The 25,542-nt window shown below is 56.4% G+C and overlaps 10 protein-coding genes across 10 annotated transcripts; 5 read left to right on the top strand and 5 right to left on the bottom strand.

Moving 5' to 3' along the window:
• Nucleotides 1–489: 489 nt before the first annotated feature.
• CHGG_09565 (uncharacterized protein) lies at nucleotides 490–5,287 on the top strand (the record flags this gene model as incomplete). The annotated part of the gene is made up of 7 exons (XM_001227491.1): nucleotides 490–684; nucleotides 809–1,429; nucleotides 1,588–2,105; nucleotides 2,214–3,210; nucleotides 3,705–4,217; nucleotides 4,333–5,035; nucleotides 5,139–5,287. 7 exons carry the CDS (start codon nucleotides 490–492, stop codon nucleotides 5,285–5,287), a joined length of 3,696 nt encoding a protein of 1,231 aa, XP_001227492.1.
• A 783-nt stretch (nucleotides 5,288–6,070) lies between these two features.
• CHGG_09564 (uncharacterized protein) lies at nucleotides 6,071–6,949 on the top strand (the record flags this gene model as incomplete). Its single annotated transcript, XM_001227490.1, has 1 exon — nucleotides 6,071–6,949. One exon carries the CDS (start codon nucleotides 6,071–6,073, stop codon nucleotides 6,947–6,949), a length of 879 nt encoding a protein of 292 aa, XP_001227491.1.
• Nucleotides 6,950–7,454: 505 nt separating this feature from the next.
• CHGG_09563 (uncharacterized protein) lies at nucleotides 7,455–8,690 on the bottom strand (the record flags this gene model as incomplete). Its single annotated transcript, XM_001227489.1, has 2 exons — nucleotides 7,455–8,508; nucleotides 8,572–8,690. 2 exons carry the CDS (start codon nucleotides 8,688–8,690, stop codon nucleotides 7,455–7,457), a joined length of 1,173 nt encoding a protein of 390 aa, XP_001227490.1.
• A 1,451-nt stretch (nucleotides 8,691–10,141) lies between these two features.
• On the top strand, nucleotides 10,142–15,006 carry CHGG_09562 (uncharacterized protein; the record flags this gene model as incomplete). Its single annotated transcript, XM_001227488.1, has 11 exons — nucleotides 10,142–10,265; nucleotides 10,326–10,358; nucleotides 10,501–10,560; nucleotides 10,799–10,903; nucleotides 11,065–11,315; nucleotides 11,402–11,560; nucleotides 12,151–12,611; nucleotides 12,682–13,752; nucleotides 13,823–13,900; nucleotides 14,026–14,284; nucleotides 14,338–15,006. The coding sequence occupies 11 exons, from the start codon at nucleotides 10,142–10,144 to the stop codon at nucleotides 15,004–15,006; spliced, it is 3,270 nt and encodes a 1,089-aa protein (XP_001227489.1).
• A 449-nt stretch (nucleotides 15,007–15,455) lies between these two features.
• On the bottom strand, nucleotides 15,456–16,955 carry CHGG_09561 (uncharacterized protein; the record flags this gene model as incomplete). The annotated part of the gene is made up of 3 exons (XM_001227487.1): nucleotides 15,456–15,479; nucleotides 15,539–16,730; nucleotides 16,825–16,955. The coding sequence occupies 3 exons, from the start codon at nucleotides 16,953–16,955 to the stop codon at nucleotides 15,456–15,458; spliced, it is 1,347 nt and encodes a 448-aa protein (XP_001227488.1).
• Nucleotides 16,956–18,388: 1,433 nt separating this feature from the next.
• CHGG_09560 (uncharacterized protein) lies at nucleotides 18,389–19,008 on the top strand (the record flags this gene model as incomplete). Its single annotated transcript, XM_001227486.1, has 2 exons — nucleotides 18,389–18,639; nucleotides 18,690–19,008. 2 exons carry the CDS (start codon nucleotides 18,389–18,391, stop codon nucleotides 19,006–19,008), a joined length of 570 nt encoding a protein of 189 aa, XP_001227487.1.
• Nucleotides 19,009–19,241: 233 nt separating this feature from the next.
• Nucleotides 19,242–19,556, bottom strand: CHGG_09559 (uncharacterized protein; the record flags this gene model as incomplete). Its single annotated transcript, XM_001227485.1, has 1 exon — nucleotides 19,242–19,556. One exon carries the CDS (start codon nucleotides 19,554–19,556, stop codon nucleotides 19,242–19,244), a length of 315 nt encoding a protein of 104 aa, XP_001227486.1.
• Nucleotides 19,557–20,389: 833 nt separating this feature from the next.
• Nucleotides 20,390–20,965, top strand: CHGG_09558 (uncharacterized protein; the record flags this gene model as incomplete). The annotated part of the gene is made up of 2 exons (XM_001227484.1): nucleotides 20,390–20,712; nucleotides 20,779–20,965. 2 exons carry the CDS (start codon nucleotides 20,390–20,392, stop codon nucleotides 20,963–20,965), a joined length of 510 nt encoding a protein of 169 aa, XP_001227485.1.
• A 142-nt stretch (nucleotides 20,966–21,107) lies between these two features.
• Nucleotides 21,108–21,623, bottom strand: CHGG_09557 (uncharacterized protein; the record flags this gene model as incomplete). Its single annotated transcript, XM_001227483.1, has 1 exon — nucleotides 21,108–21,623. The coding sequence occupies one exon, from the start codon at nucleotides 21,621–21,623 to the stop codon at nucleotides 21,108–21,110; it is 516 nt and encodes a 171-aa protein (XP_001227484.1).
• A 446-nt stretch (nucleotides 21,624–22,069) lies between these two features.
• CHGG_09556 (uncharacterized protein) lies at nucleotides 22,070–25,136 on the bottom strand (the record flags this gene model as incomplete). Its single annotated transcript, XM_001227482.1, has 3 exons — nucleotides 22,070–22,985; nucleotides 23,233–24,253; nucleotides 24,452–25,136. 3 exons carry the CDS (start codon nucleotides 25,134–25,136, stop codon nucleotides 22,070–22,072), a joined length of 2,622 nt encoding a protein of 873 aa, XP_001227483.1.
• Between the last annotated feature and the right edge of the window lie 406 nt (nucleotides 25,137–25,542).

The following is a 25,542-nucleotide window of genomic DNA, read 5'->3' as shown; positions in this document are numbered from 1 at the left end:
ATATACGGCCAGTCTGAGTAGGTACCAAGCTGGGAGCCAAAGTAGACTAACGGCAATGTAGCTGACTGATGCCATGTTTGAGAGCTGATTATGGCAGTGGCTAGCGGACACCCAATTCACCTTTTACTTACTATATTAATCTTCTTCACGTCTTTTGAGGCAGCTGGTTGAAGATTCCGTCTTTCCAGATGCCAGGTGCGGCGCGCGGCGCTCTCAGACGTCATTGACGTCATGAGAGGCGATTCGGGGTCCCCAGGAGTGGGATATCGCCGGCCCCAGCGCAAAAGGGTGAAAACGGCGAGGGCGATGGAATCAATGCAAGAAGAAAACGATATGGACTGGGAGGAGGAAAACAGCAGTGAGAGAATGCTGAGAAACCACAAAAATCGCTCAATTCGGGCCGCAGCGGCCGAGAGAGCAAGGGAGGGAATCCAGGGCCAAGAGCAAACTGCGGACTGCAACTTCGAAAACAAATTGAACACTATCAAAATGGAATTTCAGCTTCAATTCGAAAAGCTCAGGGATCACATGGTAGAAGAGATGGCCAAAATGACGGCCCGGTTGACCGAAGAACTGTCGCAAGCGCGAGAGCAACTCACCCAAGCCCGCCGCGAGCTCGAGGACACCAGACTGCAGCTCCACACCATGAACCAGGCTCAGGAAGCCCCTCTTGCTCGGCCGTGCGTATGCGGAATGTCGCCCGATGTACACCTCCTACCAGCGGTCCTAGTCTGAGCATCCTCCGCAAAGCCGGACGGCTACGCCAGAGCCAGCGTTCTGCACGGTAGACATGACCAGGGTACCGGAGGAACACATCGAAGAGGCTACACCAGTGGCTCTTCGCAAACTCATCGAGAACGAGATGCGAGCGCCGGGAGACCAACCCAAATGGCGTTGTCTTGCCGTTACCAGAGACAGAGGAAACATCAACCGCCTTAGGATCGTTGGCAGGAACGAAGCGGAAGTAAAGAGAATCAAGGACATCATCGAAGCGAAGAAGGCGCCGGGTGCACACGTCCTACGTGACCAGCTGTACCCAGTCAAAGTTGACAACGTCAACCGTACGGCCGTTCTCGACCCTGAAGGCAAAGTACTCCCCGGAGCGGCGGAAACCCTGGGCCGAGAGAACGACGTGCAGATCGCCAAGTTGGCTTGGTTGAGCCGGAAGGACACTGCGAAAGCGTATGGATCGATGGTGGTATATATCACCAAAGCCGGCGATGCTAAGAGGCTCATCAATGAGGGTTTCTTCCACGCGAGAGGCGAATCGGGATACACGGGAATCTTCGAACGTCGGGCGCGGCCGAACCAATGCTACAACTGCCAGCAGATTGGCCACAAAGCTTTCCAGTGCAGGAACCCTCAAGTGTGTGGAATGTGCGCTAGTGAGGGCCCACCGTCACAGCGAGTGCTCAGCAGCTATACCGAAGTGCGTTCTGTGCGGAGGACCACATGAATCGTTCAGCAAGAATTGCCCGGAAGCTCTATCCATCTCGTCATGAATAGGACGTTTCAGGTCATCCAATTGAACGTCAGAAAGCAAGGGGAAGGTGCATGATAGTTTGATGAACGACGTGGCAATTCCAGGACGCTGCCGTCATAGCCATTCAGGAACCCCAGGCGCGGAGGATCCAAGGACGGCTTCTGACGACCCCTATGGAGCATCACAAATGGACCAAGATGATCCCGTGCACGTTGAAGGAAGGTAGATGGGCTATCCGGAGCATGCTCTGGGTGAACAAAATCGTGGAAGCCGAGCAGGTGGCAGTGGACTCCCCGGACATCACGGCAGCAGTCATACGGCTTCCTCGCGAGCGCGTAGTCCTGGTCGCGTCCGTCTACGTACCGTGTGGGGACGGCGAGGCACTAAAAGACACCTGCGAGAACCTCCGCAGGGTGGTAGCAAAGGCGAAACGGGGCGTAGGAACGACTGTCGATATAGTGGTTGCAGGTGATTTCAACTGCCACGACCAATTGTGGGGAGGAGACGACGTCTCATCCGTGAGACAAGGGGAAGCCGACCCCATCATCGACCTCATGAACGAGCTGACTCTGAGCACTCTACTCCCAAGGGGACACAATAACATGGCAAGCAGGTGGATACGGTTCGACTATCGACCTGGTCCTGGCCTCGGAGGAACTGGCAGAAGCCGTGATCAGATGTGGAGTCCATAGAACGGAACACGGTTCAGATCACCGCGCGATTGAAACAGTCTTCGATATTTGAGGTACCTGTGCCCGACGCACCACGACCGACTGCTTCTCAAGAACGCGCCATGGAAAGACATCAGAGCCAAAATTGCAAATACACTAGGGGACACCCCAGCGGAGGGGACAGTCCAGCAGAGAACGGACCGCCTGATGTCCACTGTCTCAGGCGCGGTTCATTCCCTCACTCCCAAAGCCCGGCCATCGCCATACGCAAAGCGATGGTGGACTACGGACCTGACGCAGCTACGTCACATCTACACGCACTGGAGGAACCGCGCTCGCTCGGAACGCCGGGCAGGTTGGACCACAGCCGAGATTGAGGAATTGGCAAAGGGTGCAGCAAAACAGTACCACGATGCCATCCGGCAGCAGAAGAAGAAGCACTGGGCCGAGTTCCTTGCGGACAACGACAACATTTGGAAGGCTGCAAAGTATCTAAAATCCGGAGATGATACCACGTTTGGAAGGATCCCGCAACTTGTTAGAGCAGATGGTACATCCACGGCCGATCATAGAGAACAGGCCGAAGAGCTCCTAACAAGATTCTTCCCGGCCTTGCCCGATACGATCGACGATGAAGGTCCAAGACCACAGAGGGCACCCATCATGACGCCTATCCTTACGATGGAGGAAGTCGAACGACAGCTGTTCGCAACGAAGTCCTGGAAGGCACCAGGGGAGGACGGTTTGCCGGCAGTGGTGTGGAAGGAAGTCTGGCAGGTGGTCAAGCACCATGTACTGGCGCTCTTCCGTGCCTCACTGGAGGACGGGGCCCTTCCCAGCCAGTGGCGACATGCTAATATCATCCCGCTCAAGAAACCGGGCAAAAAGGACTACACCATCGCAAAGGCGTGGAGACCAATCTCCCTCCTAGCAACGCTGGGCAAAGTGCTGGAGTCGGTGATCGCGGAACGGCTGTCCCACGCCGTGGAGACCTACGGCCTCCTGCCCACCAACCACTTCGGCGCGCGGAAGCAGCGATCAGCAGAGCAGGCGCTGGTATTTCTACAGGAGCAGATCTACACGGCCTGGAGAGGACGGAAGATTGTCAGCCTCATTAGCTCTCGATGTCAAGGGAGCCTATAACGGAGTCTGCAAGGAACGGCTGGTCCAGAGGATGAGGGCACGTGGTATCCCGGAAGAGCTGTGCCGATGGACAGAAGCTTTCTGTTCTGACCGTACGGCCTCTATCCAGGTCAACGGGCATGCTGCAGAACGACGGGACCTCCCACAGGCTGGCCTGCCCCAAGGCTCGCCCCTCTCCCCTATCTTGTTCCTCTTTTTCAACGCGGATCTGGTCCAGCGAAAGATCGATAGCAACGGTGGTGCAATAGCCTTTGTCGATGACTTTACCGCCTGGGTCACAGGACCGACGGCACAAAGCACACGCAAGGGCATCGAAGCAATCATCGACCAAGCACTAGACTGGGAAAAGAGAAGCGGAGCGACATTTGAAAGCAGACAAGACAGCCGTCATCCACTTTACCCGCAAGGCCTATAAAGCCAACTCGGAGCCCTTTACGATCAAGGGTCAAGATGTTCAGCCGAAAGACCACGTTAAGATCCTTGGAGTGGTCATGGATGCCAAGCTCAGGTATAAGGAGCATATCGCAAGAGCGGCCTCCAAAGGGCTCAGCGCGGCGATGGAGCTGAAACGGCTCAGTGGTCTATCCCCGGCTACGGCGCGGCAGCTGTTCACCGCCATGGTCGCGCCAGTGGTGGACTACGCATCCAGCGTCTGGATGCACCAATGTAATTGGAAGACCGCGCCGGCCATACACAGGGTGCAGAGGGTCGCGGCGCAAGGGATCATAGGAACGTTCAGCACGGTAGCAACACGCGTAGCAGAAGCAGAAGCTCACATCCCCACGGCTCAAGATCGATTCTGGAAGAGGGCGATCAAGATGTGGACGGACATCCACACCCTACCAGAGACGAATCCACTCCGCAACACCACTTCCCGGATGCGCAAGTTCCGGAGATCCTACCGCTCCCCTTTCTTTCAAGTAGCAGATCTCTCTCAAGGACGTCCCATTGGACAGCCTCGAAACCATCGCTCCCGTCGTATTAGCGCCATGGGAGAGGCGAGTCCGCACTACGGTTGACAGAACGGGCATCCAGCAAAAAGAGACAGAGTGGGCGGTCCGGATCGCCGTAAGCAGCTCCGCACGAAACAACATGGTCGGGATCGGAGGAGTCGTCCGTCTCCCGCTGCCGATGCGAGATGGCTCAAGGAACGAAGCCTTTAGTGTGACGCTGGGCTCCAGGTCGGAGCAAAACCCGTTCTCAGGCGAGCTTGCGGCTATTGGGTACGCGTTGAGGTTGATTCGAAATATCAGGTACCGAAAGATCATCCTTGCCACCAGCAACAAGGCAGCCGTGATGGCCTTGGAGCGACCACACCAGCAATCAGGACAACAATATCTCTGTCAGGCGTACGATGCGATAAGTGCCTTACGCAAGGCGGGAAACACGATCTCGGTCGTCTGGATCCAAGCGGGTACCAAAAACGAGCTCCTGAACACAGCCAAAGCGAAAGCAAAGGAAGCAACACGGCAGGACGCTACGCCACAAACGCAGGATCCTGCCATGCGGTCAACAGCCCTCCGTATCGCATGGGCAAAGCGGGCACCGCCCACGTCCTTACCTGACAAAGTGGGCAGACATTCCAAGAGAGTCGATATAGCGTTACCAGGGAAGCACACCCAACTATTATACGACCACCTGTCCCGAAGCGAGGCCGGCGTGCTTGCTCAGCTTAGAACAGGCATGGCCAAGCTCAACACATACCTGCATCGCATCAAAGCAGCACCGTCAGACCAGTGTACGTGTGGACAAGCCAGAGAGACAGTGGACCACTTCCTCTTCCGATGCAAGCAATGGGATCAACACCGTAGGGAGATGCTGCAATGTACGGATGTCCACAGGGGGAACCTCTCCTTCTACCTGGGAAGGAAAGTCGCCCTCGGATGACAAGGACTGGTCCCCCAACATGCGGGCGGTGCGGGCGACGATACGTTTTGCCATTGCCACAGGTCGTCTGAGGACTGAACAACAACAGAATGAAGCAAACTAACCTCACCATCCTAAACCCCGACTAACAACCCCCTTCATCTCGTGTCACACGGAGTAAGCGCGCTTCAGCCGCCGAAGATAGGACGTTGGACACTTGGAGACTAGCCTTCAAGCCAGCTTACTATTCGTACAACTAACCCACGAGCATCCGCAGCAGAGAGGGCAAAATTGTAAGGAGATAAGCCAGAAAAGGAGGATGTACGGGCTTCATGAGATCAGGATCCATTTTAGGATATGTATTAGTAGATTGCATGATAGTTGCCCTTTCGGGTTAGGCCCGCCGGGCGGAATAAATTTGTGTGTGTGTGTGTGTGTGTGTAAGTGACGTCTGTATCCATCCGATCTGATCGAATGAAACGAAACCATCCGGTTTGTCTAGGCGAGGTGCTTAGCCATTCCACACGGCGTACACACCCAGAAATTCCCCGGCTGCATTGATACATCGACTACCTGTTGGGAGCATGGCTGAATCTGGTTATAGAACCTGCTCCTGAATTAGGCATTCCCTCTTCGCCTCACACCGTTGACGTTTCTATCCTTGACACAACCGCCACGATCCGTGGGATTCCTGCGAGTCTGTTTTTATCCCCTCCTGTCGAAGGCTACGACTTGTTGGCAGCTCCCGTGTTTTCGTTTCTCATCCAGCATCCCGCCCTGCGACGTTCAATCATCTTCGACTTGGGTATTCGCAAAGATTGGAAAAACCTTAGCCCACCATCGCTGTCCCAAATAGAACGTTTGGGCTGGGGGCTCTGCCACGTGGGAAAAAGAACGTGACGACGAGATGTCTCAACGATGCCGGCGTGTGACGTCACCACACATCGAGGCGGTCATCTGGAGCCACCATCACTTCGACCACACTGGCAACCCTAACACTTTCCCTCCAAGCACCTCCCTCATCGTAGGACCGGGATTCAGGAGCATGCTCCCGGGCTACCCAACAAACCCCGACTCCACCATCCTCGAAAGCGACCTGACTAGCCGGCAACTAATCGAGCTAGACTTCAGTTCCGGCACGTCCGACAACCACACCTTCAAGCCCCTGACAATCGGCCGCTTTCGCGCACTCGACTACTTTGGCGACGGCTCCTTCTACCTGCTCGACACCCCCGGCCACGCCGTCGGGCACATCAGCGGGCTCGCCCGCGTGACGCCCGGGCCGGAAGGCTCCTTTATCCTCCTCACGGGCGACGCCATCCACCACCCGGGCGAGATCCGCCCGAGCAAGTACCTCCCGCTGCCGGCTAGCATCATCCCAGACCCGTTCGCGCCGGACCCGCACCCACTCGAGTCGCACTACGGCTGCCCCGGCGCCACGTTCGAGTCGCTCTTCCAAGGGCGCGGTCGGCCGGCCTGCGGGCCCGTGTACGAACCGGCGCGGCCGGAAAGACCGGACGAAGCATTCAACCACAATACGGACGAGGCGCTGGAGACGGTGGCCAAGTTACAGGAGGCGGACGCGCATGATAATGTATTTGTGGCCGCCGCGCACGACGAGGCGTTGCTGGATCATGTCGTCTTCTTCCCGGACGGCAAGATGAACGAGTTCGCGCAGAAACATTGGGTGAAGCGCGTGCGTTGGCGGTTCCTGAGGGACTTTGCCGGTGCCGTGGGCAAGCTGGATCATGAAGTTGGGAGGCGGCACTGGGGTCATGAAAGGTAACGGGGAAGAACTTGGAATGTTTTGAGTTGGCGTTCAGAGCTTGAAAAGTGGACAACAAAATTGGACACAAGGAAACTTCTCCATACCGGTTGTTTGTAACCGTGATGCTGTGACGAATATGAACAGGTTTCAGGGGAATGGTTCCAGTTAGGCTGGAGTCAGCCAGTGATATTACCCGAAATCCTTTATGCTACTACAAGAATCCCGATGCAGATACGCCGCCCACCAGCCAGTCAACAACCGTGGTATGATCTGAGAAAAGTGGATGTAGGCCGTTCCTTGGGTGCGTATGTTGATTCCGAAACCGTTTGACGGGAGAGTCCGAAGATCATAAGGCATGGAAAAGGCATGGAAGTATGGTAAATTCGTCCCAAATCCCTTAACCAGACGCCGACAAATAACCCGAATCCCCAGAATGCCCAGACAAATGTCCCCGAATACTCCATAAACGAAACAACCGCCATAAATGACAATAGTGGAAATACGACTTCGTTGAGGGACTCACTCAGCGATGCGGCTTGTCGAGAATCTGCGCGCCGTCCAGTACTTTCCCCCGGTAGTCCTCAACGATGCCGGGTTTCTTGTAAGCAGCCTGCACGAGGAGCGGCGTCAAGGCGGCCATGACATTGTGGTTAAACTCGAGGTTTGTCAGGTTTTTGTCGGCCCAGTAGTGGCGGACAAACTGGCCGACACAGCCGCTTCCGGCAACTTTAGGGTAGCCGTTGGCCTCGGTGCATGGGATGGTGCGGATGTACTGAGGGTGGGAATCGATACTGTAGCCGTCGAGGAAGTCGTAGCGAACGTGCGAGCTGAAGGCCGACTGCTCGTGAAACGGGCGTTTCTTCCAGACGGCGCAGCCCGGGTACCGTGTCTCAGACGGGCATTCGGCCCAGTCTTTGAACAGACGTTGCGTCTTTTCACCGGCCTGCGCAATAATGAAACCAGAGTTGACGTTGACCCTCTGTCGGACATCGTAATTCGGGTGGTCTAGAGGGTCCTCGGGCATGGCGACCAGGGCTTCAGGCCCGATCTTCCAGTAGTTCAGCAACCACTCCAGCGGCACTTGGGGTGTCGAAAACATGGCATCCGCGTCCATCATGACGACCACATCGTACTGCTTGAGCATCTCTTTGGTGAAGACGACCTTGGACCAGTGAGGGGCGCGGTCGGGGTATTTAGGAGCGCGGACGAATTTATACGAGTAACCGTGAATCATGGCATACAGGTAGTGGCTCAGGAAACCGGCGGCCGGGCCCCTTAGATTGTCCCAGGCGGGGAGCCGGTAAGAAAAGACGTCGCCATGATCGGCAAACTCTCGGTTGTCGAGATCGAGGATGCAAACACGTTTCCCGAGCGGTTCAGTGTGGATCAGCTCGGCAGACGGCGGCAGCCGCTTCTTCTCGCCGTCGATTGTCGTGAAGACCGGAGCCGTGATCGGCACGACAAGGGGCGCCCACAACGCGCGGATCACGTCGGGGAGGTTGTCCAGGGTCGGCGGCTCGTCCCCACACTTTTGATGGAAAGGACCCGCTGAAGGATCGTCGAATACTACTGTAGGCCTGGACCCATTGTGAGCAAACGAAGATTGTTGATATCAAAAACTGCGCCGTTTTCATCCTTACAGTGACGGCTTCGGAATTGAGCCATTGTAAATTCCAGCCGCGAGAACCAAGGTGACGACAAACGCTGGCGCGAAAAAGACGAGCCGGCGCCAGGCCTGCGGGAGATTCTGGAGGGGCATCATGCGAACGGCCAAGGGTCGGAATGTTCCCCGGTAAAGCGAGCCAACAGGAGGACGACCAGCGCTGGCGCGAATGCGGCGTGGTCTGGGCGGTGCAACCTCAGAAAGCTTAAAGCGGTTGCGGGGATCGCGGAATTCGCTGGCGCGAGGTTGCGGGAAGAAACCACGCGACCAAAAGAAATCGAATTTTGAAGAGTCGGAATGAATTGCGATAGTTGAAGTCAAAATGACTTCTCAATCTGGAAATAATTAAAGTACACCGGCGATACTGCAGTGGCACTGCCAGAGTTTCGGATAGTAGGTGTGTGGAAAGAACGAGCGACCACACGGGGAACTGTCACCTTGTCTGGAGTCTCGGGTCGTCGAGGTGCCACATACTGTGGCCCACAGCAGAAACAGAACGAAATTAAAAAAATAAAAATAAAAATAAAAATAAAAATAAAAAAAAACGATCAAGCCTACTATGGGTAATTCATCCGATGTAGATTTCCATCCCAAGTTCTGATCATGGAGCTAGTGCTGGCCAGCCACCCGGCACCAAAGCGCTCTGCTGTTGCCCACCAAAACCCTACGATGACACACACTACTTCGACATCAGGAAGGCGACTTGCAATATTGCAGGGAAGAGCCAGCAGCTTGCGCGGCTGTGATCCCGGACCGTTTCACGGACCAGAGACTGATTGAGTTACTGGCAGAATTGCTGGGCGTCGTCCTACGGCCGAACTGTTCAAGTGTGGTTGTCAAAGTTGCACCAAAACTTGGCTTGCCGCGGGACTCGCGCTGCACGGATTGCGCCATGAAGTTTAACGGATTCACTGCTAGGAAACTCTACCGATATGATTCCACGGAGCTTTGATGGAATTTGAGATTTGAGTCGATGATGGGCGATAGGATGATTGACCAAGAAAGGGCCCGGGTTTGTCGAGCTGGGTATGACTTCACGACACTCCATGCAAGGCTGGAATCGGGTCGTCAGTGGCAGCGCACCTTGTCTAGATAAGGCATATGCAGTCTTCGATTTTTGGCGCCGGAGGGCGCGCATGCCCGAACATGCACAAGAGTGGGTGGTGACCACCTAAGGCTGCATCAACTGCATGCAGCCGTGTCTCGCGCGGATACTTGAGGTGGTGTGGAATCCCTCATTCACAGGCGCATATCCATTTTGCCTTTGTAAAACCCAAGATATTGACAATGCATACCCAGGACCTCATCGGCATTGCTGCTTTTATGCTGTCGATAAACATCTTTTCTCTTAGGTCGAAGCCCCAAGAGACCGAATAATGGAGCATCGCTAAGCTTTAACAATGTTCGATCACCTGATATTGCGGCACAGCCGCCAACAGGATTCCCCATCTCATGCTGACGCCTGACGGCCTCGCTCGACTAAAACGAGTGGGTGCATTGCTCCGCTTTACCTCATCATTGTTATGCTAATTCTACCCGCAGCTGCCATGGATAAGTCGCCAGTCGCCTACTCGCCGAAACGGCACAGCTTCGACAAGCCGTCGTCAACCACACCGTTGCTCGAGCTGGAGCCCCGGAATGGCAATGCGGAGCTGGCCCGGCGCGTCAACCGTAAGCTGGATTGGGCCATCCTACCGTTGCTATCGCTGCTCTACCTGTTCAACGGGCTAGACAGGGGCAACATCGGAAATGCCCAGACACAAGGTGGGTGATGCCCTTGGCACGGCAGTGGCACGCGGCGGATTTCATGTTGACAAGGCCAGGCTTCACTGACGACATCGGTGCGCTCCCCGAGGATTTTAATCTTGCTGTTTCGTGCTTCTTCGTTACCTTTGTTCTTTTTCAGCCGCTGTCGGCGGCAGTTGGGTGGTGGCTGGGCCCGCGGCACTGGATCTCCATCATGATGGTGTGTTCACATCGGGACTGTTGTCAGAGCTGAGCCAGTGAAGACTTGGCGCATAGTCCTTTTCTGACGAGCCGAAACTAGATGTGCTGGGGCGCCGTCACCGTTGCCCAGGCCTTCATCTGCGGACGGAGTATGTGGAACCTGGCCGGGAGAAGATGGCACCGCTAACTCTCTGTAGCGGCCTTGGTTACCACGCGTCTGCTCATGGGACTGTTTGAAGCCGGTTTCTACCCGACAGCGATCATGTACTTGGCTTCATTCTATGCGCCCTTCGACCTTGCCGTCCGGATCGGGTTGTTCTTCGGTCAGTATGCGATTGCCAACGCGTTTTCGGGAGCACTATGTAAGTCCTATCCTTGCCATTTTTAGCCGGACTAACGGGAGTAGCCTACGGTATCTTCCTAATTCCGCATTCCACATTGAGAAGTTGGCAGCTCCTCTTCATCTGCGAGGGCATTGCCACTTGCTGCCTGGCTCTGTCCGCGTGGTTCTGGCTCCCGGCAGGGCCCGACACGGCGTGGTTCTTGACGCGGAAGGAACGGATCTTTGCGACAGATCGAATGAGGTTCGTAGACCCGGGTCCGGGCGAATCGGGTACGCTCACCAAGAGAGACATCGTGGAGACAGCGAGGGACTGGAAGCTGTGGTTTGCTTTAGCCTTTAACATCTGCGTCAGCGTCCCTGCGAGTGCTTTCTCCGTGTTCCTTCCCTTGGTGGTGCAGGGGATGGGGTACCAGGCCGTCGATGCCAACTTGGTAAGTCACCTCGAAGCTGGTCCGGAGTTCGTCCCGTTGCCCGCGGTGTGGTGGTGGATGGGCGATCAACTAAGCACAGCCAACAGATGTCGGTCCCCCCAGCCGTGTGCGGCGCAATCGGCCTGTACCTCTTCGCATCGAGTTCGGATCGGCACAGGGAGCGGGGCTACCACATCACGGCTGCCATCGTCATCACCCTGGCCGGGCTCATCGGCATGGTCACGGCACTCCACCCATGCTGCGAAGTATGTGGGACTCTGCGTGTTCCTGTTCGGCAGCTATGTGCCGCCCCCGCTCACCGTGGCGTGGCTCAGCGGCAACACGCCCGCCCCGGGGAAGCGCGCCCTCGTCGTGGGCGTCAACGGCTGGGGAAACTTGGCGGGGGTCATCGGGTCGCAATTGTACCGGCCCGAGTACGCGCCCGGGTATCGCGTGCCGTTCTTTGTGACCCTGGGCTTTGTGGCGGCGGCGTTGGCGGGGTTCTTGGCGTACCGGACCACCCTGCAGGCGGTCAATCGGCAAAGGGCGGGCATTCTGGCGTCGAAATCGGCCGAGGAAATCGAGAGGGAGAGGAGCGGCGGTGTGAGGTATGCGGACAGAAAGTGGACATTCGTGTATGGCTTGTGACGGACGGACGAACGAGCGAACGACGAGAGACAATTGCATTCTGCCATCGAAAAGAGGATCAATAATAACACCAAGTTGGTGACGCGTGCATGATCGCTCGAAAGCTCGGTGAGGAAAGTCGCTGACAATCGAGCGGCGTGCATGCAGATGGACCCCCACTCTGCTGCCTTTTGGTGGCCCCAAAACCCTGCGACTGGTTTGATAACAGGCTGTTCGCTCGGTGTGGTGGTGGCAGCTTTGGCTCGATTGGTCAGGGCACCCCACCCAATCAGCAGCCATGAACTGTGGCGGTTGGGGCCCCGGGCTCGAGCCGGGTGGCATGGATGCAGGGTTCAGGATGAGGTGCCGGGCAGTGTTGTCCAGGCGGCCCCACCGCCTAACCTCATTTCCCCCCCCGCCAGACACCCGACCTCGCCCCGTTCCCTCCTCCACCACGGGTACTGACACCGAAAGCTTAAACTTCATCTGCCGCGACATTGTGAAGTTGATCGATCCGCTCGATTTTCCCTTCCCCCCGCGAACCCGATGCCAGAACATGCCGAGGCCGCCGAATCCATCAGCAAACCTGGACCTCTCATCGGCCTCCGCGGCGTCGCCGTTGCATCGCCTGCCCGTCAATCCCCGCAGGAAGAAGGTCGCGCCCGACGAGAGGAAGCGCGTGGCCACGGCGTGAGTGAGCAATTTGTCCCTGTATTGCCGCCTCCCCGACTAACATTGTCCTACTTTCCCCGCTCTCCAGCTGCAATAGCTGCAATGTGCGCCGCATCAAGTGCAGCGGCGAGCGCCCGTGCCGCCAGTGCACGAGTGCCCAGCGTGACTGCTTGTACCCGGAGCCCGTCGAGAGGGTAACTATCCCCCGGGCCGAACTGGAGTCGCTCCGGCGCAGGTGCGCGTCGCTCGAGCGCCATTTGGCCACGACGGAACGCGATGACCGCCGCCGGGAAGCCCCGCATCAGGTCGACTCGCCCTCGGTCTCGTCCCGCACGGACACGGCCGACTCGCCGTCCCTCAATGGCGACACGCAGCACACCATTCGGCCCAGCGGCATTGATGGCCGAATGCTGGCCGACCCTGCAGGCACCTCGCGCTATCTCGGTGAGACGTCTGGGGCGACCTTTCTCGACACGCTCAAGGAACTGATCGCCACGGCCACGCCCCTGGCGCAGGTACTCGACGGCGACCCTGGGGAGACCCTCGCCGGTACCGCATTCCTCGGCTCCGTCGGCCAGTATCAGACACACGACTCACGCCCGATGGTGTTGCCCGCTAATGTCGACCCGCTCGCGCTCCCACCCGAGGACGACATGATTGTCGCCCTGAGGCAAGCCCGCTACTTTATCCAGGATGGCAACGGTGCTTTTCCCAGCGGCGGTATTATGTTTTGGCCGTTCGAGGATATCCAGAGCATCGTCACGCTCGCTTCTCTCCCCGCTATCCAAGGCCCCGATGGCCTGAGGCGTCCCGGCCCCCACCATCGCCCCTTGGCCCTGTACCACACGACTTTTGCCATAGCCCGCCTGCTGAACCTACGAGACCCCGGCTCCGCCGTCGATGGTCAGCTGGGCGAGGACTACTTTGCGAAGGCCCGCTCGCTCCAGGGCAACATCTTAGACCGCACCACATACACCATAGCCGACATTGCCGTGCTGGCCCTCATGGCCTTGTATCTGATCGAAAATAACCGTCGAGATGCCGCCTACATGGCTCTTAGTAATGCCATGACTATCAGCGTGATGCACGGCCTCCACAAGGGAGGGTCAGGCAACGAGGTTGGCGTTCGGACCTTCTGGACTGTCTACGTTCTGGACAGGTAAGTCTGCGTTGTAGAACACGTGGTAGAGTGTTTGTGTTGGAGCGTACGTTATCCTGACTCTATTTAGGTGGCTGGGCTGTGTTATGGGCCGTCCGCCCACGATTCCGGACGACGCCATCACGCTTCCACTCCCGGCCCAAAGCCCGTAAGGCTCCCTCCCCTCATGCATCCATTTCACGCCTCGCTAACCACGCGAAGCGGCCTTCCTTCCCCCGTCGGACTGCGCGCGCACGTGGAGTTGTGCAAGATTTCGGATTACATCGTTTACAGTAGTTACCGCGAAGCTGGGTTGCCGGATCTTCTAACCGAAGCGACCGTCCGCGTCGGCAAGGCACTGGACATGCTCTGGAAGTGGCGGGATAATCTGCCCGAAGTACTCCAGCTCCCATTGGATCCCCTGACGCTCATACCTGCCGACCTGTTCACGCAGGCGGCTTCGTTTGGGCAAGGCCCCGCCAGTCTGTTGACCGGCGCAGCCAACTTTGGACAGGACCGAGCGTGCTGGGCGTTGCACATGAGCTACAATCAAGTGAGGCTGACAACATGTCCGAGATGGCGGGAATGCTTGCTAACTATTTGCAGCTGGTCATCCTTGCGGTGCGTCCGGCAATGCTGATGGCTGTGTGGAAGGCTGTTGCTAGCATTCTCTGCATCGACCAGCCCTTTGACATTGAGATCATGCAGTCGCAAATCGAACCGATTCGCGCCTGTAGCGACGCTGCCCGACGAAATCTCCGGCTCGGTCGGCTCATGTGTCTACAGAGTCCGCGACAGAAGCTCTTGTTGGGAGATCTTCACAATATCTTCAACGCTGCCATCGTGCTCACCATGCATCAGATGGTCTTTGTGAACCTCCGAACCCAGGATCTGGACGATGTTGGGTGGGCCAGTGAGGTGTTTGAGACGGAAGCCAAGACAGGCAACGAGTATGCCAAGGACTGTGCACGCGTCTTGCAGGACCTCAAATACCTCGCCCAGCAGCTGCGGAATCCGATCCACGACCCAGACACGAAACATGTCCTCATGTCTGGCGAGGGCGCGCTTCGCGACTTGCTGCCCGAGGATGTGGCAGTGGCGGACATGATGGACGAGGGTACCGAGAATGCAGCAGCCCCTAATGGGGGCAGGGACTCGCCGCGAAACCAAGCAAACCGCGGCGGGCTGTACCAAGGAGTGGCCGACATCTACCAGACGCTGTCGTGTTGGTGGAACGCGGATTATATGCAGTTTTACAATACCTTTCTTTCCTAGTTTGGTCTGGCTTAGGACGACGGTATTGGGGCGGTCTCGTTCAGTTGCGCAAGCTAGATACCATGATGCTTTCTTTGCTGTGCCGAACTCTTAGCGGCGGAAACGGAGCACTGAGCTTATTTATTTGTGCCTTAAGAATCTCACTTCCCTCCCTACTGGTGACTGGATAGATCTCTCGTATCACGAGTTTAACCAGGTTACTTGCTTGCGTGCGAGACCACGGCACCCTCGGCCAGAATCGCTGTTTAAGCCCAGAAGCGTCCTACAAGCTCCCAAAAAAGCGCCTCTCTTCGGCCTCGAGCCTTGCCGAGTATTCTGCGATCTGTTGTACCGTCCACTCGCCATGTTCAGTGACGTACGTGTCGACCAGGCGTGCCGGCACCCACTCGAAAAAGATATTGCGGATTTCCATTTTGATCGTGCGGCTGGGGTCAGGCGACTCTGCATATTTAAGCGCGTTGTGAACACCCGAACTGTTGTACTGTGATTGCCAGGCCTGGCACACCTCGGACGGGCCGTTGTCTTCGACGACGTGATCGTCCGACCGTCCAGGGAGCGCGGTCTTTCCAGACTCGGCTACCACGACGACGCGGGCTGTCGGAGCGACGTATTTTGCACTCAGCACGGCCGGTAGAGAGCCCGTCTTATTGCTAACATCCCCAGACGCGGCAACCCGGTCGCCTCCAATTATAACCAAGTCGACGTCGGAGGCCGCGAGGGCAGCGGAGGCATCTGTGTAAAGTGTTATGCTATGTGTTCCAGTCGCCGGAGGGGCCGCCGCGAACAAGTCCTCGGCCAGTTTTCCAGCCAACGACACGCCCTCATACAATGGGCGGGACTCGAGAATGCGGAGATCGAGGTGAAAGCTAGACTCGAGAGCCACGCGTCGTAGGGCTTGCCGAATTGTCGAGCTTTCGGAGAGCGTCAGGATGCAAATTGGTTTATGTGAGCCCCGCCTCGACCGGAAGGTGTCTTCAACGTATGCAGCGACGGCTCGTGAGATCAGGTCCACCGACTCCTTCCTTGCTGCAACATGGGCGTCTAGTTCGCGAAGAGCGGCCCCCCGTAGTTGGTCTGTTTGTTGACCCTTTTCCAGCACCCGCTCGATTCCCGACAGCACAGCCAACAAGGCGCTCATGATGGGCGCGCCCATGCTCTCCCTGCCGTTCTTCCACAGATGCCAGGCCGCAAACCGCACCGTCACCCACCATACATCCGGTTCACGATCCCTTGTATTCATCCCCGCGATTACTCCTCTGAGCGTCTGAAGTGCCGCGTCCGCTAGTTGCCGAGCCCCGCTCTCATGGTCATGAGCCAGCGCGTCCAGCCCACGGGAAAGGACCTCGCCCGCCTCCGGTCCGAGATCCGTTTCGAACCACACTCGCCGCAGGCTCTCGTCCAGCCGGGGCACCCGGTTCAGGCCCCCTAGCCCATCGCCCCTGATGACGGCCCCAGGGTCGTGCCAAGCCCACCCCTCGTGCTCCCAGTCGGTGCGAATGCGCTGTTCGTCCGCGGGCGTCTTGAGACGGAACAGGAACGGGAAGATGGTCCACTCGCGACTGACCGAGGGGTCTTGAAATGTGTACTCCTTGCCCTGGCGAAGGAGCGACAGTGAGTCAGTTGTGAGGGTAGTCTCCTCGGCGAGCTCCCGCCAAGCTGCAGCAAGGGGGGACCCGTCGGCCACGTCGACGCTGCCGGATATTGGGGCGAGATGATGGCTGTGTCTGCGTTAGTGCGAGCGCATATCGCGTGTTGATGCTAGTTTGCTGAGTGAGGCGATAAACGAGACCTGGCTTCCATAGCGGTCCATCGGCTTACCGGTAGGTTGACACTTTGTCGCTGCGTCGAAAAAATGCAACTCGGGGCTGGCCGTCGTCGAGCTTCAGAATGAAACAGGAAACAACGGACCGCTTCTTCCATTCACCGGCGATGTTTGACGGAGGCGTCATTGTTAACGATTAGAAGCGGATCTTCTATAAAACTCGAAGGGCAAGCTGCGGTTGATGTTTGCTCGCTGAGACGCGGTTTAAGTGTTGGTCAACCAACCGGCCCCGCGCTGTGCTCTGTTGGAGGGGCGAAAGGCAGAAAAGATGGGACGCAGCTTCCATGCCAAGCCACCGGCACCGATCATGACGGATGAAGCTGGAAACCGCGAGTCTCTGTCAAGACAGGGAGACCCGTTACCATCGCCGTTGTTATGTTGCCTCACACCAGTGCGTGAATTGTGAGCACTGAAACAAGCATTTTGCAACCAGTTTGAAACGAGACATACCACTCCTCCCTCTTTCGTGATGTTCAATCCGCTAAGATGGCCGGATGAGTTGTTTGCGTAGTACAGAATATGGATCTGTACCAGTTCATCACCCGAGACTCGGCGGTCAAGATGCATTAGTACTGTTTGCACCTACATGTACTCAGAGAAAGAGTTGAAGGATCCGGCCCAATGCAGGGTAAGGAGCCTAGAAGTCGAACTCGACGACGAGGTGGCCGAGTTTTATTTTGAGGTATTGGCCTGGGTACGTCGCTGCCGTACAGCGAGTAGCCAACGCACTCATACACCGAAGCGCCGGACCCGACCGACAACAACCCAAACGAGTAGCTAAGCAGGAGGGATTAGAAAAGTCCCTCTATGCCGTTGGGTGTGTAGTTTTCATGATCACGGTTTAGTTATTCGTTAAGCACTTCAGATTGCTTAGTTATTCGCCCTTGGTCCTTTATTAGCTTAACATGACTCTTGTTGACTGTCATTCCAGTCCAACCATCATGTCAGCAATTTATATCTCGGTTTAGACCTTTTAAGTGTGGTTTTCTCCCCATTTTGTTTCCGGCCTTTTTTGTCCTTTTGGGTTTTTCTAATAGGAACAAAAGGTAATGGCTCCCACCCAAAGTCCCAATGTTGAGTCCATTACCGCCCCATGCCGAGACTGAAAAGCCTTTGACGGCTTACGCTTTGAGCGAATTTATCCCGGCTTGAGCAAAAAGAGCAGCTCCAGGCGAGTGAGCAGGAGGTTGACGGTACGTTGCCGGCTTAGAGCACCTAACCGGTTCGATCCACAGCCCGCTCCTTCCCTCGAGCTAGTACCCAACTGCTCTTGCCTTCGAGAGCAGTCACTCTACGGCTTAGAGGAAGGAACGGTGTCAACAAATAAGCCGCTTAAGGTCGTAAGCCGAAGAGAGAGCACTCGCTGCTGTGAGCGAATATGTCCCGGCTCGTGGATACCCGCCTTGCACCGCTAAGTCCCGAACCGGACCTCCGCTAGATCGAGTCCGCGGAAGAATGTGAGACATCCAACCTTGGCATGTATGCTTTTTTCGTTTGGATTCACCGCCCCGTCCGTCTCTCGTTAACCCACACAAACCCATCCACTATCATTGATGCACAATGCGGCTACGTCGCGCTCTACAGCCCATCTTGTTGGGCCATGCCACCGTGGCGGACGTGGCCCCGCCGCTCAACATCACGGCGCTCTCTTCCCGCGACGGATATTCAGTGCTCGAGTGCTGGCAGCTGTCCACTGTGGCGGTCGATTACATGTCGGCAGCCAATTATGCCATCGGCAAAACTACCGCGGCTACGTGGTCAAGAATAGAACCGCGTACAACCGCCGGCGAAGCTTGGGCGCCGCATGTCCAGTGAGCTTCTGCGTAGAAATCAACGTCAAGGCTGAGCTGACTTGGACTAGGCTTTCGATTATCCTGAACGGCTTGATAAGGATCACGGCACCCTGCCGTCTCACCCCTGACCATCCCGACAATCATTGGAGAGACGTTTCAGATGGCCTAGCGGGAGAGGGGCGCCCGGAGACGGAAATGGCATACGTGACGCCCGGAACCTTGCGATCGTCGCTGCTCATTGCAGCGGACCTCAAGTCAGCCAGCACTATCGCGGGTCATTTCACCGAGTTCCCGGGTAATGAGCCCACGGTCCTTATCCAAATCCCTTTCGAAGGCAACGAGATCCCAGAACACGCGATTCTCCACAGCGGGCCGTGTCGGGAATGACAAGTCGGCGTGTCCCATTGTAAATGCACAACTGGGTCCGTTCGTCTGGTGTTCATCTGATACGTATACAAATAACTAAGTATGATTGCTCCAATATTCGCGAAGACCATCGTGTTGCTGGGAAGTATCAACGACAAAAGAACCGAGACCGAACCCCCCCCCCCCCCGTACCCTGAAAACCGTCTCGCTTAAAATCTCACTGAGCAGCCACCTAATTTCTTGGCCGCTTACAATCACGAAAGCCCGTACTTCCCGCCCTCCTTATGTACCGGCTTGGCCATGGCCTCCCCGTAGTCAACCGGCTCGTCTCCTGAGCCGGCGCGAGACCTGTGCGTATCGGAAGCGCTGCCGAGGTCGTTCCGTTCTGCGCGGCTGGAATCCTGAGCTTCTGCTGGGGCTCGTGGGGGTGAAATTTGCGGCTGGTTGTTTTCGGCCGAGGCACGGTCGGGGTAAGGTCCCCTCGTATGGGGGTCGTATGTCTCGACAGTTGCTTGTTCGCGCCGTTTGGGGATGATGGCATCTTTGATGGCTTCAAGAATATCCGACATGGTGATTTGAGGTGATTGGTTTGGTTTGCTAGGGGTATGATGTTATGTTTTGCGTGTTACCTTTTCCCGCGAGGAGGCGACTACATTCTTGGTGGTTTATCGCCTGCAAGACGTCAGGTTGGAAGTTGGAACACATGCGGCGTTGTGATGTCATGGCCGCTTAGAGTGGCCCTAGTCCCCTTGATCAACCCCCTTCCCCACTTCCCCGAGTCCTCAACACGCCGAGAGAGAATGCCAAGGGAAGTCGGCGAGGGCAGGTGATGTCACACACCTTTCACGTGCCCGGAAGGTCAAAGAGGCCTCGTGTGCATGAAAGGGGGGTTTTGCCCTACCAGCACATCTCCGAATCCGCCTGAATGTGTGCCTCGTATAATCAGACCACTAACGAGTTCCAAGTGGACCAGCTACTGTGCCACGATAAATACTCCCCGTGGCCCCCAAAGGTGGATCGAGGGAGTGGGCTGTGAACCGCGTTCGCTCCCTCGGTTGAATGCCAGTCCGTCTTTCGCCAATGGTAGACACACACTACGCCTGCCAAGGGAAACACAAGGACCAAGTGGTCGATTCGGGGTTGCGCTGGATTTTCGAATGACATGCAAACGGCAATCACGGCACAGGTCGAGGGAACAAAGGAAGCCAGATCCCCTGTAATAAATAATGTAAGCCGTGAGGCTGTTTCCCTGAGATGTCCCTAAATAAGTGATCGGCCGCAGGTCTATATTGGGCCATCGCTATTGCCTCCTATTTATTGTGAACACAAACACTTGCTTGGACGACCACCCGGCTCTCTGACTCCACACATCGCACTTCTTAGCATCCCAACAAACCTCAACATGCAAAAGGACGAACCACAACCCCAAGCGGCCCCGACTGTCCAAGACATCGAGGCCGCGCCCCCAGCATACGCACCAAGGACGGCCGAAGAACCCGCAAACCCCAACCAAGCCCCCAACCAACAACCGGCGCCCGTAAAGGAGATGCCGACAGATCTAAACGCACAGCAACCGCAATCAACGGCACCGATGGCGGCGCAACAGCCAGTCCTCGGGGTGATTCCCATAAATCAGCTTGGTGATCAGCCGCAGTGGATCGACTGCCCCTTTTGCCAGCAGCGGACTATGACCAGGGTCGCCACGGAGGGCACATCGATGCAAATGTAAGTTCCTCGTCACGGTTCTGGGTTGCTTTTGACGGATTCGCTGACGTATCCTCCTCGACACAGTGTTGCCGGCGTCCTTTGTTGCCTTCTCTGTGTCTGCCTGGCCTGCGTCCCCTGCATGGCCCACTGGTTCGAGGAGACCAACTACTTTTGCTCGAAATGCCACAACAAAGTTGCCACACGGCCCGAGAGCGGCCCGATCATCGTTCACGGGCCCGTTGCCCCCGTGCCGTCTAAGCACGTGGCATGACCTGGCGAGCCTGAGTGACTGGGGAGAGTTAAATCACATCAAGGGTGGATTTGTTGGCTGGCGGTTGGGACTAAGCATAATATTTCTGTTTTCGTGTTGCTCGAATTACATATACATAGGACAACTACCCAATGTTGGAGACTCATTGACGGTTTTGACCGGCGCCCACATCCTCCACCAGTCCATCGTCCTCTCCGCGCGCTTCCGCCGAATAAATCACCTCAAACCGCTCGCACAGCACGATGCTGTCTTCGCCGAAGGCCTCGCCACCTTCCTGCTCGCGATAGAATGCGACATGGCCCGTCCGGTACGCTTCATAGTCACCCTCGGCCTCGGCGAGCGCAAAGTCTTCCTCGACGTCCCGAAACGAGCACTGCACGAGCGACGTGGTCCGCATCAGCGCCCGTGGCCGCCCCGCGCCGTCGAGGATGACCGACAGGTCGCCGACGCCCCAATGTAGCGGTTCCGGCACCGGCCAGGACGTGGTCGCCGACTTCTTGCCCTCTATGGCGAGGTGGAGCCGCTCGTCGGCGAGTCTGGGGGACGACCCCCCGAAGTGGAAGATGTCTTTGGGTGGGGGGAGTGCACGGCCGAGTGTGGCTGAGGCGCGTGCCATGAATACAACGATATCGGGGCGGGAGGGGTCGACAGACGACATTGTTGTGGTAGGAGGAGATCGAAGACGGGGTGACTTGCTACTAGGTACTATCCTAGGGTTCGTGATTTGATGTTGGCCAGGCCGTCTTGGTTAGGAGAAGGATAACGCTGTGGATGGATGGAACAAGCGATATGGTGATTACTGATTAGCTGCGTACTTATGGATCAATTGGTGTAGCACCACGCTAATTTGGCGTGGCCCGGCGAGACGGATTCGGTTTCGGCAAACTCTTAAAATTGCTGGCGTCGCTTCGTTTCGTCAGTCGCACGGCCCTTCGCTACTCTCCGGAGGACAATCCGGGTTAGGGTTGAATACGGGAGAGACGAAGCGCCAATATCTGTCCGTCGGCCAACAACTCCATTCACTCGAGCTTCTTATCCCACTTATATCAATCATTTCTATTATCGTTCCAAGGGCTGATGCATCTACACTCTCGTCGTCGCTACTTATATACCTATTGACTCCTCTGAGGGATCCTTCCCCGCCACAGCATCTAACGCCTGCAGTTGCCTGATAGCGTGATCGGACAATTTCAACCCCATAGCTCGTGATGGTGTCTCGCGATAGATCCTGTTGCGGTCGAAGGGCTTCTCAAACATTAGCCCACCCAGTGTCTTCACCCGGGAAACGGCCACGTAGGAGAGACCAGAAGCGAACTCCGGCGCAGAGATATCGCAGACAACCTTGTCGAGAGTGATGCCCTGTGACTTGTGGACGGTGATCGCATAGCTGACCAACAGCGGGAACTGCTCTCTTGAACATGAGTTGGCGCCGACCATGAAGTCCTGCCGCACTCGGAGGATGGGAACAACCAGCTTCTCTCCACTGCGGAGCGGCTCCCCGTTCGGCATCGTGAAGGCGGGGCCGTCGTAGTCGTCGAAGGCCACCATGATGACCTCGGGCGGGTCTCGCAGCACGTCAGCACCTTCTTTCCAAGATATGTCGTAGACTGTGCCTTGCGCACCGTTGACGAGCCCGACGTCGGCCCACAAGTTCCGCGTTAGCATCACCCTGCAACCAACACACAAGGGAAAGCGCTTGGCCAAGTTGCCGGCATTTGAGGACTCAACCTTCTCCGCACCCACACCCTCGTGCTTAAACACCTCTCGTAGGCGCTGATCGATCCACGCGAGGGTTTTGAGGCCCAGCATGCTCTTCTCGTCGATCACGAGGTAGTGGATGCCCCTGGACCGCCGCTGTAGGGCGTTCAGGGTCGTCGGAGTCTCGGAGAGCGAGCGGTAATTTCCGTCGACGGGGAGCCGCAGTAGGGAATGCAGAGTCTGTCCCCCGTCTGGTTGCTCGCCACGCCCGTCGGGGCCGCCCTGACAATGGGGAAACTCGGCCATAGGAAGCTGCCTCGACCTGAAGATGAGAAGAGAGCACCTTCACCATGTACGACTTTCTAGTCCCACCTCCTCCGTCAATCTGTAGACGAAGGGGCGGAGGCTGATGGTTCTCGTTTTTGGCTCTGAAGTGGCGCATGACCGTGTCGTATACTTGCCGCTGCTGCATGTTCAATGTGTCACGGGCTGCGAGAGGCATCTTTTCCACGTCGTAATTACCTGGAGCGTCTCCACGGAGTTGCACCCAGTAACCTCCGGTACCAAACTGATCGTGCCAGTAGCGACCAATGTGTCGTGTCCAGTCGCAATTGACATCAATGTCTCGGCGTCCAAGCAAGTCGGCTGGTTCTTCGGGAAGTTGGAGGTCGGGGACCAGCCGGGCCACCTCCTGCCAATCCTCACGGGTGATGTCCCCAGCATCCTCCCCTCGCTCGAATTCATCCTCTTCCGGCAACAGATCGGGCTCGTCGACAGTACCGTAGTGGTCGTCCTGGTGGTCGTGGTGCTCGAGGCAGTATTGATATGCGGAAGTGTAGTTGTCAAGCTGCAGATCATCAACCTCGAGCAACTGTTCGGACTGGCGATGGGGGTGGTTCAGGAGCGGCTTGACGCGGCAGAAGTCAGAGTACTGCTGATGGGAACGGACCGGCTTGTATCGGGGGTAATAATACAACACCCTGGGCATTGCAGGAGGCTGCCAGATCGCCCACCTCGCCGGATTCCGCGCCTTCAAGTTCCAGTCTTGCAGGAACTCGAAGTAGGAGACGTCACCCATTGAGCCAGGCCGCCGAAGATACTTCTCGTATGCTGTCTGAGACTCCTGGATATCGCCATCAGCCGTGATGTCGATTAGGCGAGCATGCCTCTCGCGGGGTCTACAGTCAACACTCTGGACCACTCGGCTATCCTCTTGGAGAGGGAGTCCCAGGAGGATATGGCAGATCTCCTGCGCAGAGTAGTCCCTCTCCCCAATTAGTTTGTTCATCAATTTCGACACGAACGAAACCATCGGGTTGTTGTCTGATATGTGGGGCAGGATGTTCTGTGCAATCTGCGCATATGTGCTGGTCTGGGCCTCAGACTTGCTGCAGTATTTCGCAGCGTAGTTGATGACAGCCTCCACACTCGTGCAGGGCGAGCAGTCTGTATTGGCCAGCCAGCAGAGAGGCACGAGTGGATTGTACTGGTTCAGGTGGGTATCGTTGCGCTCGGCTTCGAACGACCACCAGCCCTTTCCAGGCCTCTTGATGACCTCGGCAACCTCTCGGACTTGGCCATGCGTCTCTGCTCATCAAGGACCTTCTGTTGGAACCAGCGGTATTTCAAGGCATTGAGCAGATCACTGAAGGCTTGGGTCAAAAGGAACGGAGTAGAGGGTGTTGATGGCTGTCAATTGCAGTGCTTGTTGTTCGTTGTTCTTGTTCAACTTGTTTTAACGGGTCTAATTTTCTGGCGACCAGTAATTTGGTTGGCCCCACGGGTCACGTGACCCAGGTCCTAGGCGCAAGCCGCCGTGGGCTTGTTCTGACACCTTCCACTCCTCGTATTCGGGCATGTGCTGGTAGAGGCTTTGCCAATGCAGATCGGCTGGGCTCAGTGTGATGAAAGTAGAGGGGACACCCAGGTAGTGCGCAAAAGACTCGCACTCGCGACGTCGACGGTACCAAAAGGGACTTGTACCTTTGATGACACCAGCAAAACGAGAAATCCGATTCAGAATGGCCTGAGCTTCCGGTCTGTCTGGGTCGGCAAGCGCCTCCTGAAGGGCTTCCTTCGTAAGAGGTGTGCGGTGATTCTTGCTGACGTAGAATCGACTGTGACCCCTTGCCTGCTGCCTCATCAGACTGTTTAGCGCGATGAATCGGAAGCTGTGATGTTTAGCGAATCGGCTATCTTCCCACTTCATGGCATGCTGGATGTAATCCTGGTAGGAGATCTTGTGCTGTCTAGGTTCAACGAAGTCCGCAACCCCTCGAGGAAACAGGGTCGGGTAAGCTAGTGAGAGCAGCGCATGCGTTTGGTTGAACTCGTCGAGAGGAGTACGTCGGATGGAAGGCAGAAACTGCTCAATGTTTTGCTTGGTGTTGCAATTAGTACATGTCTTGCGTGCCACAGCCGTCTCCACCGCCGCCTCAGTAGCGCCGTCTAGAACGACGATCACGTCTTCCATAGAAACAGCCTGGAATTGAAAGCGGCAGACGTGCAAACGGATGGAGTGGCGACGTTCGCGAAGGTCGAGCGGATTGCGAGGGCTGGATGGATGGATGGAACGGATTGCGAGGGCATGAATGGTGCAGTTTAAGGAGAACCCATAAGACAGGGGACGAAGTGAACTTCGAGCCGGAGCGTGCTTGTTAACCAATCAGTGATCGCGATAAAGTTTCTTATCAATTTCGCATACTAATTTCTCTTATCAGTTTTGCATACGAATTTCTCTTATCAATTTCGCATAGTAATTTCCAAAAGTTTGAGCGCAATATTGTCTCCGGACAGGATAAAGTAGAGTCACACCGTTCCCCCGGGGCAAGTCCTTTTTTTTTTTTTTTTTGCTTCCTAGGTACCTTCCTTCATTTTTT

This window comes from Chaetomium globosum, genomic scaffold (assembly GCF_000143365.1).
Source record: "Chaetomium globosum CBS 148.51 scaffold_6 genomic scaffold, whole genome shotgun sequence".
NCBI lineage: Eukaryota > Fungi > Ascomycota > Sordariomycetes > Sordariales > Chaetomiaceae > Chaetomium > Chaetomium globosum.
Note: the sequence above shows the minus strand (reverse complement) of the source record. Positions and strands in the feature narration are given on the sequence as shown.